Below are 18059 nucleotides of genomic sequence, written 5' to 3'. Positions count from 1 at the left end.
GAGACAAATGGCATCCCTTTGCATCTGTTTGTTAGTATGGTCTGTTTAGCAGCAATAACTGGAGAATAGCGGGACTGGAGAGAATGGCCATGTGAACCCTTATTTTTTGCATGCATTTGCAGTGCCTCCTGCTTTGTAATACAGAATAAGAAGGTCTCCAGGGTCCATGCACTAGACATTGGAGACTGAACAGTTCAGTAGGTATTTTAGGTATTAGAGATGAGAACATAGTCCTAGTAAATGTGTTTTCAGGTATTTCCATAAGCTTTGTTGGACTAAGGCTATGTTCACACACTAATAAAAAGCACAGCACAGGGCTGAACTATAATCATATTTAATCTAACTTTACTTTTAGACCATATTCAAACACTATAAAATAAAACAAAAAACTTTTGTTTTTGCTTTTTTACAGCTGAAAAAATGGCTGTAAATACAGACATTTTTTCAGCCATAATCAACAAAAAATAATAATTTTCAGTTAGATGGTGGAAATCCAATTCAACCTTTCATGAAGGAAAACTTTTTATTTATTCCCACAGTGAAGTTCAACAGCCAAATTCGATTTGGCTCTGACATTTGCTGCCAAGTAAAAAACTTAAAGGCTAACTCCGCCCCTAGACATCTTATCCCCTATCCAAAGTATAGGGAATAAGATGTCTGATTGCGAGGGTCCTGCTGCTTGGGACCCCCATGATCTTGGCTGCGGCACCCCAGACATTCGGTGCATGGAGTGAACTTCGCTCCATGGCGGATGACTGGCGATGCGGGGTGGAGGCTTGTGACGTCATGGTCGCGCCCCGCTCGGTATGTCACGGCCACGCCCCCTCAATGCAAGTCTATGGGGCTCCATAGACTTGCATTAAGGGGGCGTGGTTGTGACGTCACGAGCGGGGCGCGACCATGACATCACGAGACTCCAGCACTACAACCGACGCTTTAAAAAAATGCCGGGTGCAGCAGAGAGATCGCAGGGGTCCCCAGCGGCGGGACCCCAGCAATGAGACATTTTATCCCCTATCCTTTGGATAGGGGATATGATGTCTGGGGCGGAGTACCCCCTTAACACCACCATACATACCCTTCAGTCCTGCTAAAATCACACAATTGGAGAACCCCCATTTAATTGAATATTTCTCCTATTTAAAGAAAAACTGTGACATGTTCACTCCCGCACTAACCACATGTACTAATGGATAGTGCGGGGGACGCTGATTCATATGATCCCTACCTTGCCCGGATCCATCCGGCTGTTTGCCCGCAATCTTAGTTTTTCTATATATGCAAATGTGTCTGTAACTGGCACGGGCGAGGTTTTCAGGAGCCTAGTGGCACTGTGACGTTAGCGCCGCCTGTTCGCAGCGCCGCCCCCTTATGAATATTCATCCCCCTCTTTTCGGCTCTCCCTCTTCCCGCCGCTCCTAACTGGTCTTCACTGCACATGTGCCGCGTCTTGACATGCGCAGTGAAGACCAGTTAGGAGCGGCGGGGAGAGGGAGAGCCGGAGGGAGGGGGATGAATATTCCTAAGCGGGCAGCGCTGCGGACGGGCGGCGCTCACTTCACAGTGCCACTAGGCTCCTGAAAACCCCGCCCGTGCCAGTTAGAGCCACATTTGCATGCATATATAGATATATATATATATATATATATATATATATATATATATATATAAAAATAAACTAAGATTGCGGGTGAATGGTTGGAGGGATCCGGGCAAGATAGGGATCATATGAATCAGCATCCCCCTCACTATCCGTCAGTACCTTGTGGTTAGTGCAGGAGTGAACATGTGGCAGTTTTCCTTTATGTCCTTAAAGGTGTATTCCAGCATGTTTTTTTTTATTTGACTATGTTACAGGGGCTGTAAAGTTAGTTCCCTTAAACTACAAGTCCCAAGATTCCTTGTTTGTAAAAGTGAGGTCACTTTTCTCCCTCCCTCAGTCACCCCACCCATTAAAACACACCTGTGATCCTTTCCATGCAATATACCAGTGTTTTCTGACCAGGGTGCCTCCAGCTGTGGCCAAACTACAATTCTTGCAGAATAATCTGGTCGTGCAATTGTTGTGTGTTTTTTTTTTTTACCCAAATTTTTTTTAACAGCATACAAAATTACTCACGTCTCATGTTTTCCCAGGTTGCAGTCCGGCCTGAGACATTACATCATTAGTCAGGTGATCAGAGGGAGCCTGTCTTTGCTTCAATGGGTGGAGCGACTGCTGGGTGGGAGGGAGATCCTGTCTCCAGGAGGTGCGGACAACAGCGTCACAGCTGATTGGCTCGGTGCCCGCACATCCTGATTGACCAGGCTGAAAGAGGAGTGGAGGCAGTGCTGGACCCAGGAGTAGGTACATACAGTATATGACAGTCTATTCCAAATTTTCAGAGTTAGTCAATAATTTATTGTGTTGTACCCATCCTTCAAGATTTACCATAATAACATTAGTGATGGAGAAGGTAGCTAACTTCTCTGCTAATCAATAGAATTCATCTCAATTCCCAGCCTAATAATGTGTTATGTGTGAATGAACACATAACACATTGCAAAAGAAATCGTGTGTACCGGGTTTCTTCTTTCTTATAAAATTTATCAATGCCCATACTGATGTTCTGCCGCCTCAGATGTATTAATTATTTGTATATTTAGTTATTAAAATATTGTTTTTTTTTATTATTTCAGGTAATCCTGGAGTAGTCGGATTCTACAGAACCTTCATTCAGTCCTTGTACTGTGGATTTAAGGGGAAATATCCAGTATGGGCCATCAGCCATGCGGGTCACTGTTCACCACCCACTGGAATGGATCTGACTGATGGTATGATATGTATTATTGGTGCAAGTATATTTGTTGTCTTTTCTGTATTATTTCATGGGCAACAACACAACTAAACATTTCACCAGGTTGTCTAGCTCGGCCCTCAACAAGACATTGAGATGAGAAAAATTCTACAGTATATTAGTGTGAATAGGTAAGAAACTGGAAGCCTGCAATAATCACTTTAATCATGAAAAATCAGGTGTGACGATTGACCCCAATATCCTCCTTTGTGTAATTTTGGAATGGGGAGCTGTTTGAAAGGATACTCTTGCTGTACAATCATTTAAATTGTCCTTATAAATGAACGCTGCGATCATTAATAGTCACAAATTACTGCTGCAGGTTTCTTAGTCAGTGACCACAGTGTACCCTCTATGCCACAGGAAGCACCAAGGTTGCCAACACTGCTCTGTAAGGTTAAGACATCACCGAACAAGTCAACATTTCTCAGTTTCTTTCAAGTATATTAAGGGGGTTTATGGGTAGATGGTTACGTATAGTTATTTACCTGATTGCACATGTGCCTGACACAGTATTTCTTACTGAACTATATCAACTATATCATGGGGGGTGGTGTTGGGGGGCCTGCAGGCATTACAGGCGGCCGCGGTCCGGATCTGGACCGCGGTCCTCCAGTTGATTACCCCTGGCCTAGGTCTTATTTTCAGGGTAGGGCTTATATTGCAGCCCACCCTAATAATCCTGCTAGGGCTTACTTTCAGGGTAGGGTTTTCGGGGAAACACGGTATGTACAAGAATATACCTACTATAATCCCGCCACTAAGTACAAGAATATAACATCTATAATACTGCTCCCTGTGTACATGAATATAACTACTATAATACTGCCTCCTATGTACAATAATATAACTATTATAATACTGCCCTCTATGTACAAGGATATAATACTGCCTTATGTACAAGAATATAATACTATAATACTGCCTCCTATATACAAAAGAATAACTACTATAATGCTGCCTTCTATGTTCAAGAATATAGCTACTAAAATATCGCACCCTATGTACTAGAATATAACTACTATAAGACTGTACCCTGTGTACAAGAATCTAACTACTATAATATTGCCTTCTATATACAAGAATATAAACAACAAAAAACGTGGTCTCAAATGGCTGGAGGTGCTCAACCCCAAATGTGGTTGTGCATTTATACTGGGGGAGCAGATCCTGCCCTTGTAGTCCGTTGCTAGGGGCGATCCCCAGCATAAAAATACATACAATGGAGGATGCCTGCAGCGGACTACAAGTGCCACAATAGAATCCTACACCAGATAAACGGTCTGGATGTGTAACAATTAGAATACAATACAGGAATATGGGTGCACTACTGTGGTAGATGTATACAATGACATTGGCTATCCCTCAACACTGATGTTAAAATTGAGACATTCGCCAGTATATCCTTATATGAAGGACACACCGGAGCCCGCACACCAACGCCAAGGTTTCTCAAAATGGTGCGGGACCTACGCTAATCCTACCTATGCGTGATAAACAAAACAGGGGCCAGTGGGCAATTACGGCAGCATTCGGTTGACTCGTTTTTTGTTGTTTGTCTAAATTTATACTTGGAGGTGTGTAAATTCCATAGTGAATGCGCCTTGAATATTTTCCAGGCAGCATTAGGGTAGCATCTGTGAGGCCAAGCACCTATATTAGCCAACTCAGGTGGGACTTCCAGCTTGCCTCCCTCCTCCCATTGCATGTGTGCTCAGTCATGCTGGAGGATACCTGGGAGGACGTTGTGAGTCGACCGAATGCTGCCGTAATTGCCCACTGGCCCCTGTTTTGTTTATCACGCACAGGTAGGATTAGCGTAGGTCCCGCGCCAACCTTGGCGTTGGTGTGCGGGCTCCGGTGTGTCCTTCATATAAGGATATACTGGCGAATGTCTCAATTTTTACATCAGTGTTGAGGGATAGCCAATGTCATTGTATACATCAACCACAGTAGTGCACCCATATTCTTGTATTATATACAAGAATATAACTACTCTAATACTGCCTCCTATGTACAAGAATAGAACCTCCATGTTATTGAGCCCTATGTACAAGAACATAAGTACTATAATATTGCTCCTATGTACAAAAATATAACTACTATAATACTGCTCCCTATATACAAGAATATAATTCTATAATACTGCTCCTATGTACAAAAATATAACTACTATAATACTGCTCCGTATATACAAGAATATAACTACTATAATACTGCTCCTATGTACAAGAATATAACTACTATAATACTGCTTCTATGTACAAAACTATAACTACTATAATACTGCTCCTATGTACAAGAATATAACTATAGAAAGAAATGGAGTTGTCCAGAGCAGGATGTCAAGCAATACGATTTTTATTCAGCGGTAACCGTGGGTGATGACAAGGTGACGCGTTTCAGCCGCACTCAGCAGCCTTAGTCATACCTAAGGCTGCTGAGTGCGGCTGAAACGCATCACCTTGTCATCACCCACGGTTACCGCTGAATGAAAATCGTATTGCTTGACATCCTGCTCTGGACAACTCCATTTCTTTCTATTATTATATGGACTGAGGTCCGGTCCGGTCCGTGAGCGGGAGGGGAGATCGAGTGAGTTGTGCCGCACCTGTTGCACCTATAAGAATATAACTACTATAATGCTGTTCCTATGTACAAGAATATAACTACTTATAGAGGAAGCGGGTGTTTGACCGCAAAACTGAATGCCTGAATCCTTACCGCGCAGCGCTGGTGCTGTGGCTTCCCAGACCTACTCTCTCCGTCAGGATGCCAAATTTTAATGTGATTTAATAAAGAGGAAGTTTTAGGGTGAGTGCCATTGACATTTTCCTATAACTACTGTAATACTTCTCCTATGTACAAGAATATAACTACTATGGGGGAGATTTATTAAAACCTGTCCAGAGGAAAAGTTGCCCAGTTGCCCATAGCAACCAATCAGCTCGCTTCTTTCATTTTTAACAAGGCCTCTGCACAGGTTTTGATAAATCTCCCTCTATATTACCACCTTCTCTGTACAAAAATATAACTACTATAATACTGCCTCCTATGTACAAAAATATAACCTCTATATTATTGAGGCCTATGTACAGGGATATCATTATTGATATCATTGTTATAATATTGCCTCCTTGGGCAAAAATATGTCCCTAAACAAGTTAAATAATTCTCAGTTTTTACTGGAGATACTCTTTAAAGTGGTTTTCTGGAGTATTCTTGAGAAGTGCACTGTGTGCTGTTGCCCTGTCTCTATCCTGTGTGAATCACAATGGACCTCCGCATACTCCTGGGTGAGGTCATTAGTACAATGTTTCCGGACAGAGGAGCACTCTTCGTAGGCTTTGATGTGCTGTTTTGCTCACAGCGGATAATTTGTGTTTAGTTTTTAGCAAATTAAAGCTGAAGTGTATATTATGACTGAGGTTACTCGCAGCACTGTATGTCATTTGTTCCAAATCAGCATAGACAGGTCAGTATTTTAAACACTTGTTTCCAACAAGAAACATTGACTTGCCCCGAAGCCAACGTCAGATAATGGTCTCACTCTATCGAGTAAAACACACAAGCAGTGTGCAGCGTGTGCTTGTCTTGGAAGCTGTGCTAGTGCCAGAATAACAGCCTTACTAATGACATTTAGCTTTATACTATGCTGTAGAAATATATACGCCATTCCACTGTGCCGCAGTCAGATACCCTCCCATCACCAGGATAGTCATCTGGGATAAATGGATCCTGAGGTAAACTCCAGGCAAAAGATATCAAACTACCGTCATTTTTGTCATATAAGACGCTCCGGCATATAAGGCGCACCCAATTTTAAAGCATAAAAATCTAGAAAATAAAGATTCTGAACCAAATGCAATGTAAAGTATAGGACAGTGATCTTCAACCTGCGGACCTTCAGATGTTGCAAAACTACAACTCCCAGCATGCCCGGACAGCCAACGGCTGTCCGGGCATGCTGGGAGTTGTAGTTTTGCAACATCTGGAGGTCTGCAGGTTGAAGACCACTGGTATAGGAGGTAATACTCACGTGTCCCCGCCGCTCCGGACCCGTCACCGCTGCCCTCGATGTCGCCCTCCATCGCTGTCGCCGTGTCCCCGGGTTGTCCCCGTCGCTCCGGAACGTCTCTGCTGCCCGGTATCCTCACTCTCCGTCGCCGCCATCACGCCGCTATGCACGCTGCTCCTATTGAATGACGGGACGGCATGCGCGTCGACGTGATGACGATGAAGGAGAGCGCCGGCCATGCAGGGGATCCCGGCACGGAGCAGACACCGAGGAGGCAGGTAAGGTCCCTCCCGGTGTCCTGTAAGCTGTTCGGGACGCCGGTCCCGAACAGCCCGACTGAGCAGCCGGGTTAGTGTCACTTTTTCTTCAGATTCGGCGGTCAGCTTTGATCGCAGCGTCTGAAGGGTTAATACAGGGCATCACCGCGATCGGTGATGTCATGTATTAGCCGCGGGTCCCGGCCGTTGATGGCCGCAGGGACCGCCGGTTTTAATGTGTATTTGCTGTATAAGACGCACCAACTTCCCCCCCCCCCAGTTTTGGGGAAGAAAAAGTGCGTCTTATACGGCGAAAAATACGGTATATAAGAGAGTGCTTGTAAGGGCTAGTTTACACTATAGAATTTCCACAAGGAAATTCCAAGCAGATTCCACTTTCCGTTGCCTTCTCCGGTATTGGCACTTACTGTCAGCGGCAATTTGCTATGGACAGTAAGTGCTATCCCATTCAGCTCAGATCAGCTCAAAAAAAGAAATAAAAATTGGACCCTTAACGGGTCGGATGCAAACGGCCATGTGAACCTAGCCTTAGAGGGATTTGGAGAAGGACACAATTGCGTTTATTGGATTAAGTTAAAGGGGTATTCCAGGAAAAAACTTTTATATATATATATATCAACTGGCTCCAGAAAGATGAACAGATTTGTAAATTACTTCTATTAAAAAATATTAAGCCTTCCAATAATTATCAGCTGCTGAAGTTGAGTTGTTCTTATCTGTCTGGAAACAGGGCTCTCTGCTGACATCTCTGCTTGTCTCGGGAACTGCACAGAGTAGAAGAGGTTTGCTATGGGGATTTGCTTCTACTCTGGACAGTTCCCGAGACAGGTGTAATCAGAGAGCACTTAGACAGAAAAGAACAACTCAACTTCAGCAGCTCATAAGTACTGAAAGGATTAAGATTTTTTAATAGAAGTAATTTACAAATCTGTTTAACTTTTTGGAGCCAGTTGATTTATATAATATAGTTTTTTCCTGGATAACCCCTTTAATGTTTTAGGCACCTATGGTAAAAAAAATTCTGGGGAATGGTCCTTTAAAAAGCTTTTCTCTAAATTGTTGGGGCCAACAGGGTTGTCCCCTATCCCCATTGGTGTTCACCATTTATATTGAACAGTTAGCCATGTTAATTAGGAAAAGCGATGAGATAAGGGGTTTTGCGCTCAGAGTTGCAGATGACAGGATAACTATGTATGTTTTATTTATAGATTCCCAGAAGGATGAATATGTTAAAACAGTTTGGATATCTTTCGGGTTTAGAAACCCAGTTGGGATAAATAATTTATTATGCCCATTGATCATGAACTGGATGAAAACAGTGTTAACATGAAAATTGGTGATGAGAAGGAGGAGCAAGATTATCTGTGAATAAGAATCACAGTAGATCCCAAAAATATGTTGCCCAGAATTTGATTCTAGTGGTTGTTAAATGGAAAAAGGAAAACTGAGATATGGTTATGTCTCTCTCTTTCTATGTCGGATAGAGTTTCTTTGATAAAGATGGTGGCATTGCTTCCCCGTATGGACCCCTAAGACCTGGTTTAACAAATTGGACAGTGTTCTGAATAGAATGATCTGGAGAAAAAACGCCCCAGATTTCCGATGCTGTAGCCTCTATTTACAAGGATAAATGGCTAGAACCAGAGGTTTCTCTGATCCCGGCCACTACATTGAGAGCTAAGGTGTCAGTCACTGCCATTTCCTAGGAGTTACCAATTCATCCTGTTATGGTTACGACAACTCTAACTAGTACTGTCTATTTGTGGAAACGGATTAAAGCACTTGGCCACTTCTTATAGTTTCTATTTGTTAGATAGGGATCCCTCAAAAAACTGATTGCGGGTTCGCACACTACATTGACTCCTTCTCTTGCTTGTTCTGGTAGGGTTACTGCATTTAATCAAAATACTCTGATAAGGTATTTTAATATATGTTTTTTTAAATCATATGCAACCTGAAAAAGCCTACCCTCTTAGCTATCCTACTGTTTGATATATTAGACATCATCTGCAGCTTGTTCTTATTTTTACACATCCTCTGTTGTATGGTAAGAGGATACACAGTTTCATTGGGCGAGTTAAGGTCAGTCATTCTAGATCTGGAGTTCTTGGCTTCCCCCTTGACCGGCCATGTAGCTTTGGAATGTTATAGTCTTCAATGAAAAGGTGTGAAAATGTTGATGAGATCGGAGCTTTCTAGGTCATCTTTGGCCGCCGGGATGCAATCAAGCTGTAGGAAATCAGGGACATGTCAGTCACTTAGTCACATATTAGTTAGTGAGATGTCATTCACAGGGAGGAAACAATGACCCTGACCTACCAGTGTGACATTGTTAGCTACCGGAGAACCGTCTTCCTCTACCATCATATCATCTTTTCACCTCCTGTTTTCTTAATAACTAGCTGTCTGTTTAAGGACTGTGAGATTCTGAGTTGAGTATTTAAATGGCACCTTTGGCAGCTCTGGCACACAGATGATTGGTGGTGGTGTCAGGTGTCCAGTCTGATATTAATGACCTATTCTGAAGAGAGGCCATTAATAACTTTAGATCCAATTATAACAAGTGTGTAGGGCTATTCAAATGCTTGCAGCACGCCAACATTAAACAGTATTTATTTCGTGAGTAATAAAATGCAATAACTCACTGTTATCAGGAAGATTCTTCCGGCTTTATTTTTCTTGTTTCATAATATTGCACAATGACGGTCTCGCAGGACTTAATTAGTTACATAAACCAGCAACTTCATAGCAGCAATATTGGTACTTTCATCAGTCATGGCACAACGTTTCAGGGGCGGACCCCCTTATTCATGCACAAAGACTGCTGGGAACAAGAGCATCTACATACGTCAAACAAAGCTGTTACTAATTGGTATAGCCTCATAAAGTGTATATGTGCACATATACATTTAAAGTATTACAAACCAACGAACATACCGTTACATGACCTATAAAAATGCCTTAAAGCTACATTGTTCATTCATACCTTTCGGTACGAGAGTTTCCAATTCCGTAATCCAAAACGTTTCCCGCTGAAGCAAGCGTTTTCGGTTTTGATTTTCATTGGTGTGAACTGTTACCTGTTCAATCACCTGCCACCTTAAATCTGACACTTGATGTTGAGACTCTTTAAAATGTTGTGCTACTGTTGTTTCACCGTACTTATTTGATGTGACATCTGATTTGTTAAATTCATTTTTTAGAGCTTTTCTTACTGCCGCTCTATGTTCATTAATTCGAGTTTTTATATTTCTAGATGTTTGACCTATATAACATTTGCCACAAGGGCATTTTAATAAATAAATTACATTCGTAGAAACCTTTAATCTGGATTTTATGTCCTTTTGTAGGATAGGATGATAAATAACATCTCATTTGATAATACCACTACAATTAATACAAGCGAGACAGGCGAATGTACCCTGTCTCCGTGATGCTAAAAATGTTTGTCTATCCTGCTTTTTTTCAGAAATATCACTTCTGAATAATTTATCACCTACTGACTGTCCTCTCTTATGTACATGCATAGGAAAATTTTTAAATAGTGCACCATATTTGGGGTCAGCTCTTAATAAACCCCAATATTTATTTATTGTTTTCTTTAACAGATTACTTCTTTTATCATACGTGGTAACGCATAATACTCTATTTTTTTCGTTATTCAGTTTTTTTTGAACGAATTCTTAATTGTTGCCTCGTACATTTTTTTATTTCACTTTTTTCTTTTTCAATTAGTTTTTTCAAATAACCTTTCTGTTGGAATTTTTGTACAATTTTTGTTCCTACATTTTCATATTCTTCATCTGTGCTAGTTATTCTACGGGCTCGTATGAGCTGACTCCTAGGTAGCCCCTTAAATGTTGAAGGAGAATGCTAACTTTTTCTATGCAGCATGTTATTTTTATCTGTGGGCTTAGTGTAAAATGTAGTATCAAACCCCTCTGTTTTACTTACTTTAACGTCTAAAAAGTTTATACAATCAGCGTCATATGTAATAGTAAATTTTATCGAATCATGTAATGTATTTAACTTGTTCACAAATTGCAACAATTCTTCCTCTGGCTTTTATGCCATAATAGGAACACGTCGTCCACATAACGTATCCATGTGGACGACGTTTTCAGAAGCCCCGGTTCAAAAATGAATCTCTCTTCAAACGTATTCATGAATATGTTGGCTAACGAGGGGGCCACAGAGGACCCCATCAAAATGCCATAGATTTGTAAAAAAATATTCTTTGTCAAAGCGAAAATCATTTTTTGTCAGAACAAATTCTAACAAACTCATAAGAAAAAAAAAATTTCTATTATCTAGAGTCTCATTTTTGGCAAGGGCTTCTCGTACGCATTCAATACCTTCCTCCTGGGGAATATTGGTTTACAAACTCTGTACATCCAAAGTACAAAGAAAAGTAACATCAGTGGTGGAAATACCTTCAATTTGTAACAAAAAAATCTGTGGTATCAATCAAACATCTAGATAATTTTTTCACTTCTTTTTGCAAAAGACTATCGACAAGGATCGGAAATTCAAGAGTCCACAAGTAACGGATACGGACGGTACAACAGGAGAAACATCAACACAGTCGAAAAAAGACAAAGAAGAAGAGGACAATGCAGTAAAAAAGAAAAGAACAAAGAAAACGAAATGACAGATCTAGTGATTAACATCTGGGATCGAACATTAACACAAGATGAGCATAATTTGTTAAACAAGGGACTTAACTTCGTACCCCAACAAGAAAAATCAAAATTTGAATTTAAGGTGGAATTTTATAAGTTCTGCCGTAATATCCGGATGCAAATGTTATTATTTGATATTAATAGAGGGAGACCTGAAAGAATGTCTCCATTAGAAGAAATCCCTACAGCATTGCATAAATCTTCAATTTTCGATCCGGTTGTTGTCAGTAGTAACCTTGAAGCATTTTCAACTACAGTGCTTAAAGAAATTGAGGAAAAATGGTCTGAGGTTCCGTTTGTGAGATCCAATCTCTGTCAGAAAGAGAAGGTAGCTCTCAGAGCATTGCAAAATGACCCCTCCCTTGTCATCAAGAGGGCTGACAAGGGAGGGGCCATTGTCATTATGAATAAAGATTATTACGTATCTGAAATATTGGGGCAGTTGGCTGATGAAAAAGTATACACTAGATTAAAGAAAGATCCTACTTGTGAGTATAAAAAAAATGGTTGATATTTACATTACACAGAGTTATCAAGAAGGTGTTAATTCAAAAAAAAATTTGAAGTCATTGATTACAGAATATCCAAGAGTACCGGTTTTGTATACCATTCCTAAGGTCCACAAGGATCGCAACAGGCCGCCGGGGCGTCCGATCGTTTCTGGATCGGGCTCCCTGTTGCAGCCTCTTGCGGTCCTTGTCGATAGTCTTTTGCAAAAAGAAGTGAAAAAATTATCTAGATGTTTGATTGATACCACAGATTTTTTGTTACAAATTGAAGGTATTTCCACCACTGATGTTACTTTTCTTTGTACTTTGGATGTACAGAGTTTGTATACCAATATTCCCCAGGAGGAAGGTATTGAATGCGTACGAGTAGCCCTTGCCAAAAATGAGATTCTAGATTATAGAAAATTATTTTTTCTTATGAGTTTGTTTGTTCTGACAAAAAATTATTTTCGCTTTGTCAAAGTGTATTTTTTACAAATCTATGGCGTTTTGATGGGGTCCTCTGTGGCCCCCTCGTTAGCCAACATATTCATGAATACGTTTGAAGAGAGATTCATTTTTGAACCGGGGCTTCTGAACACGTCGTCCACATGGCTACGTTATGTAGATGACGTGTTCCTATTATGGCATAATAGCGAGGAAGAATTGTTACAATTTGTGAACAAGTTAAATACATTACATGATTCAATAAAATTTACTATTACATATGACGCTGATTGTATAAACTTTTTAGACGTTAAAGTAACTAAAACAGCAGAAGGGATTGAGACTACCCTTTACACTAAGCCCACAGATAAAAATAACATGCTGCATAGAAAAAGTTATCATTCTCCTACAACATTTAAGGGGCTACCTAGGAGTCAGCTCACTCGAGCCCGTAGAATAACTAGCACAGATGAAGAAAATGAAAATGTAGGAACAAAAATTGTACAAAAATTCCAACAGAAAGGTTGTTAAGAATTTGTTCCAACAGAAAGGCAACAATTAAGAATTTGTTCAAAAAAACTGAATAACGAAAAAAATAGAGTATTATGCGTCACCACGTATGATAAAAGAAGTAATCTGTTAAAGAAAACAATAAATAAATATTGGGGTTTATTAAGAGCTGACCCCAAATATGGTGCACTATTTAAAAATTTTCCTATGCATGTACATAAGAGAGGACAGTCGGTAGGTGATAAATTAATCAGAAGGGATATTTCTGAAAAAAAGCAGGATAGACAAACATTTTTAGCATCACGGAGACAGGGTACATTCACCTGTCTCGCTTGTATTAATTGTAGTGGTATTATCAAAGGAGATGTTATTTATCATCCTACAAAAGGACATAAAATCCAGATTAAAGGTTTCTTTACTTGCAATTCTACGAATGTAATTTATTTATTAAAATGCCCTTGTGGCAAATGTTATATAGGTCAAACATCTAGAAATATAAAAACTCGAATTAATGAACATAGAACGGCAGTTAGAAAAGCTCTAAAAAATGAATTTAACAAATCAGATGTCATATCAAATAAGTACGGTGAAACAACAGTAGCACGACATTTTAAAGAGTCTCAAGATCAAGAGTCAGATTTAAGGTGGCAGATGATTGAACAGGTAACAGTTCACACCAATGAAAATCAAAACCAAAAACACTTGCTTCAGCGGGAAACGTTTTGGATTACGGAATTGGAAACTCTCGTACCGAAAGGTATGAATGAACAATGTAGCTTTAAGGCATTTTTATAGGTCATGTAATGGTATGTTCGTTGGTTTGTAATACTTTAAATTTATATGTGCACATATACACTTTATGAGGCTATACCAATTAGTAACAGCTTTGTTTGACGTATTTAGAAGCTCTTGCTCCCAGCAGTCTTTGCGCATGAATAAGGGGGTCCGCCCCTGAAACGTTGTGCCATGACTGATGAAAGTACCAATATTGCTGCTATGAAGTTGCTGGTTTATGTAACTAATTGAGTCCTGCGAGACCATCTTTGTGTAATATTATGAAGCAAGAAAATTAAAGCCGGAAGAATCTTCCTGATAACAGTGAGTTATTGCATTTTATTACTCACAAAATAAATACTGTTTAATGTTGGCGTGCTGCAAGCATTTGAATAGCCCTACACACTTGTTATAATCAGATTGTCCGACTGGAGTTGCCTGGAGCTCCTTGAGTAGGTGCTTTTTTGGTTTAAAAGGAAAAAGAAGGAACTCAATTGTTTCGTGTTGTTGAAACTTTAGATCCAAGAAACCCTATAAGCACTCTTGCCCCACTCTTGACCTGCAGGTATATGGACAGAGGTTGGCATCTAAAATCTTGTCTAATATTTGTCTAATACAGTGGTCCCCCAACTCACAATTCTGTCAGGTTATCATGTTTCCAACATAAAATGGTCTTTTCTGAAGCTTTGTTACTGTAACCCAGACTCAACATACAATGCTATGGACCATCCAGATTGAATGAGTCAGTGGCCAAACCTATTTCTCACTGGTAAAACACCTGTAGTATTGAAGTACATGCACCGATTGGCTGTCTGGTAGTGCCTCCCTATAGTACATTACTACTTTACTACTCATTACTACTCTTTCTCTGTGGCAGGGTTAGCTGCGCCTTTGGACACCGGATGAGAGCGGCTCCATTTTACTTTTTTGGGACACTGTGTGTACTATACAGGACCATGAAGAAGCTCCTATCCTCTATATAGACAGTCATTTACAGCTTCCAGCAGCCAAAGGCTGTCCGGGCATGCTGGGAGTTGCAGCTTTGCAACAGCCCGAGGCACCCTTGTTGCAAAACACTGAGATAGTAGTACAACTTTGGAAATGTATGGTGTGCTTTATAATGACTGTACTTCAAAGGATCATCAGCCCAAACACATTAGTGCATTATTATTATGCATTATATAATAGGCAATTATATGTGATCCTTTGTATAATACCTCAAATCAGCAATAAAAAAAATATAATTTCCAAAAATAAGACATTGCATTAAATCTGTGGTCATACCGAAGGTTTTCTTAACAGTAGAATAGTTCCATTACAAATAAATCCTGTGTAATTTACTTTGTTTGGTTTGATTCCTGGACAGGACTGTGTTGGTATCATATTTTTCAGTCATGGTTAATTAGAAATGGAGGAACTAAACTGAAGATTTGGTGGAAGATGCATTCTTAAGGCGTCTGCATTCCTTCAGCATATTCAAAAAATCTTTCCAAATAAGTTGGATACTAGTTTTGATGAAGAGATATTATATATTAGGTTTCACGGCTGTGTTTAGATTGAATGGCATTTGTACAGTTAGATTTGTGAATGCTCACAGAATAGGGGATAAGTATCTGATATGTGGGTCTGGGGATTGGGACCCTCACCAATTATAAGCTCAGCCTCTCCATTCAACGCTATGAGACTGCCAAGGATAGCTGAGGGCTGTACTCAGTCCCATAGCGAGTGAATGGAGCAGCAGCAGCGCGCACACTCAATTTATACTCCATTCACATTGTGGAGGGGACAAGAGCCCACCCCTCTTGTTCCCAGTAGTCAAATTCTATGATCAGATAATTAACACTATTCCTGTGGATAGGTGATAAGTTGAAATTGAGGGATAATCATAAACTAAACAATAAGGGTATGTTCCCACTGTGGAATCTCTGCCCGAAGACATTCTGGGCCAGAGATTCTGTTTTCGCCCTCTACTAAAATCCTTCGGTACTAGGACCGCACGGACCTGCACTGTCACCATCCTGCAATGCAGTTGGCGCGTAACTCCTGACAGAAGAATGAACATGTTTCTTTTAGCATGTGAATTTCCTCAACATCGGGCATATTTAAAAAAACACTTTCTGCCCAGACAACCCCTTTAGAGACCCTGAAAATAACTTTTATTTTAGAGGAACGTAATGCAAGCAAATAAGCTTCACACTGACATTCTTTGGCAAGAAACAACTTATGGACCCAGAGGTGAAAGTCAGTAGACTAACCATATGAATTTTTCCAGCTGCATCATTGCCTTTTTCTAAGTTTGTCTATCCAAGACATTTGCTGTCATCTACCACAGCCTACTGCAACAGTCTGCAGTCTCCATGATGGCCCATTATCCTCATGATGACGTTACGGATGCAACAAAACATGTAGAGGAGACACGTTTATTGTTATTTTAAACATAGGATAAGATACTCTGGCTTTGGTTGTCAACACTGCAGGTTCACCAAAACGGTCTGTTGGCTAGTTTATTTAGCAAGGGCACCTTATGATAGCCAGTTTCTGACCTATTGCTTTTAAAGTGTGTAATTCAGGATTTTACCCATGTTGTAATAAAAGTGAAGTTTTAGAGGTGGGATTATAAATAAGTATTTTTTTTACCCTAACTTAGGCCCGTGGGTTTGGTCATTTATTATATTGGTCCCTCAATTCACCTAGGGGGTATTTAGTGTTAAGCAGTCTCCATGCTTTGACTATTATAGAACCATACCTAGTTAGTGGGTCACTGGTTTGCTTTGTTTATGGACTGTAGCAGAAATTGCAGGACTCGTCACAGTGTAAAGCGGAGCTATGTTGCTCTCATCTACATTTCTTCTGCCTCCTGAGGCATTTTATTAAAATATATTTTTGATCATAATACTGAACAGATATTAGGTGGCAAGTGTCCAGGGTGCATGGAAATGTACTACTGATGCCTAACATTTTGGATTCTCCGGTTGATGTCTACATATGTTTTATGGCCTGGTTGGAAGAACTGAAACTGGCACTACTACTACATACTAATACTAGAGACTACAGTCATTTTACCCCCATTGTCCCAGTAGTATCATCAAATTGTGTGTCTGAGTCACCACTACCTAGTAATATCCCCTACAATCTTGCAGCACAAGAGCCCCTCGTTCCCTTGGACTACTAGCATGAGAGAATAAATTCATAGGTGTTAATAGTCACCTGCAATTCTCAATGTCGGAGGTCTGCATGTTATGAATTTTAGAGGAATGCTGAGTGTTGAGATACTCAGAGCTTTTTGATTAATTATTTTACAAGGTACAGCTGTTGCAGACAACATATCCATTTTAGAGCCTCAGCAGGGAAAAGCTTTTTGAAGACTTGTTGTACTTAACCCTGAAAATCCAAATATGCTTTGTCCTGAGTGGGCGTCAGAATTTATTATTTTTACTTATAAGTTACTGTATGTATAATGCTCTGTAAACCGTCTATATAAATACCATCTTCTTAGTACTTACTGTCAGTGGCTATACTACGATTTACTTTAGAACCTATCCACCTTCACTTTGTTCCCACTGGTACTTCTTTGCTAAGGTTCCTATGAACAAAATAACGTGCCAGTAAAGAAGTTACCTGGATTTAATTCTTGGCGAGATGATATGCAGCAACCTGTAGGTGTAAATCTATTCGATCATCCTTACAGGTGTCGGACATTAAGAGGTCATATTGAAAAGCTTGTAGGCTTTGTATAAATGAATGCCCTATTAAGGTGGGCTATGAGCTGGAAAATATCTTCAGGGAATCAGAAGTTGTTAACTGGGTGAGGTTGAGGAAATCGACTGGATAAAGTTGACAATAGTTATGCAGAAAGTGAGTAGGTGTGAAAAAAGACTTTACATGTAAAGAAGGAGTTGTAGTATAGTTAATTCAGGGTGTTGGAAACGTTTATGGAAATAAAATATGAAAGATGAGTTAAAGGGGTACTCCGGCCCTAAGACATCTTATCCCCTATCCAAAGGATAGGGGATAAGATGTCTGAT

General features: G+C 40.2%; 1 protein-coding gene across 5 annotated transcripts in view; it reads left to right on the top strand.

Annotated features, from left to right (window-relative positions):
* The window catches only part of LDAH (lipid droplet associated hydrolase), a 289096-nt gene that overhangs the window by 66572 nt on the left and 204465 nt on the right, over positions 1 to 18059 (top strand). For all 5 annotated transcript variants that reach the window (XM_056564283.1, XM_056564282.1, XM_056564285.1 and 2 more), the window contains one exon: positions 2680 to 2814. In XM_056564283.1, coding sequence (XP_056420258.1) covers positions 2680 to 2814 — 135 coding nt within the window. The remainder of the gene's footprint in view (positions 1 to 2679; positions 2815 to 18059) is intronic.

This window comes from Hyla sarda, chromosome 3 (genome assembly GCF_029499605.1).
Source record: "Hyla sarda isolate aHylSar1 chromosome 3, aHylSar1.hap1, whole genome shotgun sequence".
Lineage (NCBI taxonomy): Eukaryota > Metazoa > Chordata > Amphibia > Anura > Hylidae > Hyla > Hyla sarda.
This window is presented reverse-complemented; position numbering and strand designations above follow the sequence as displayed.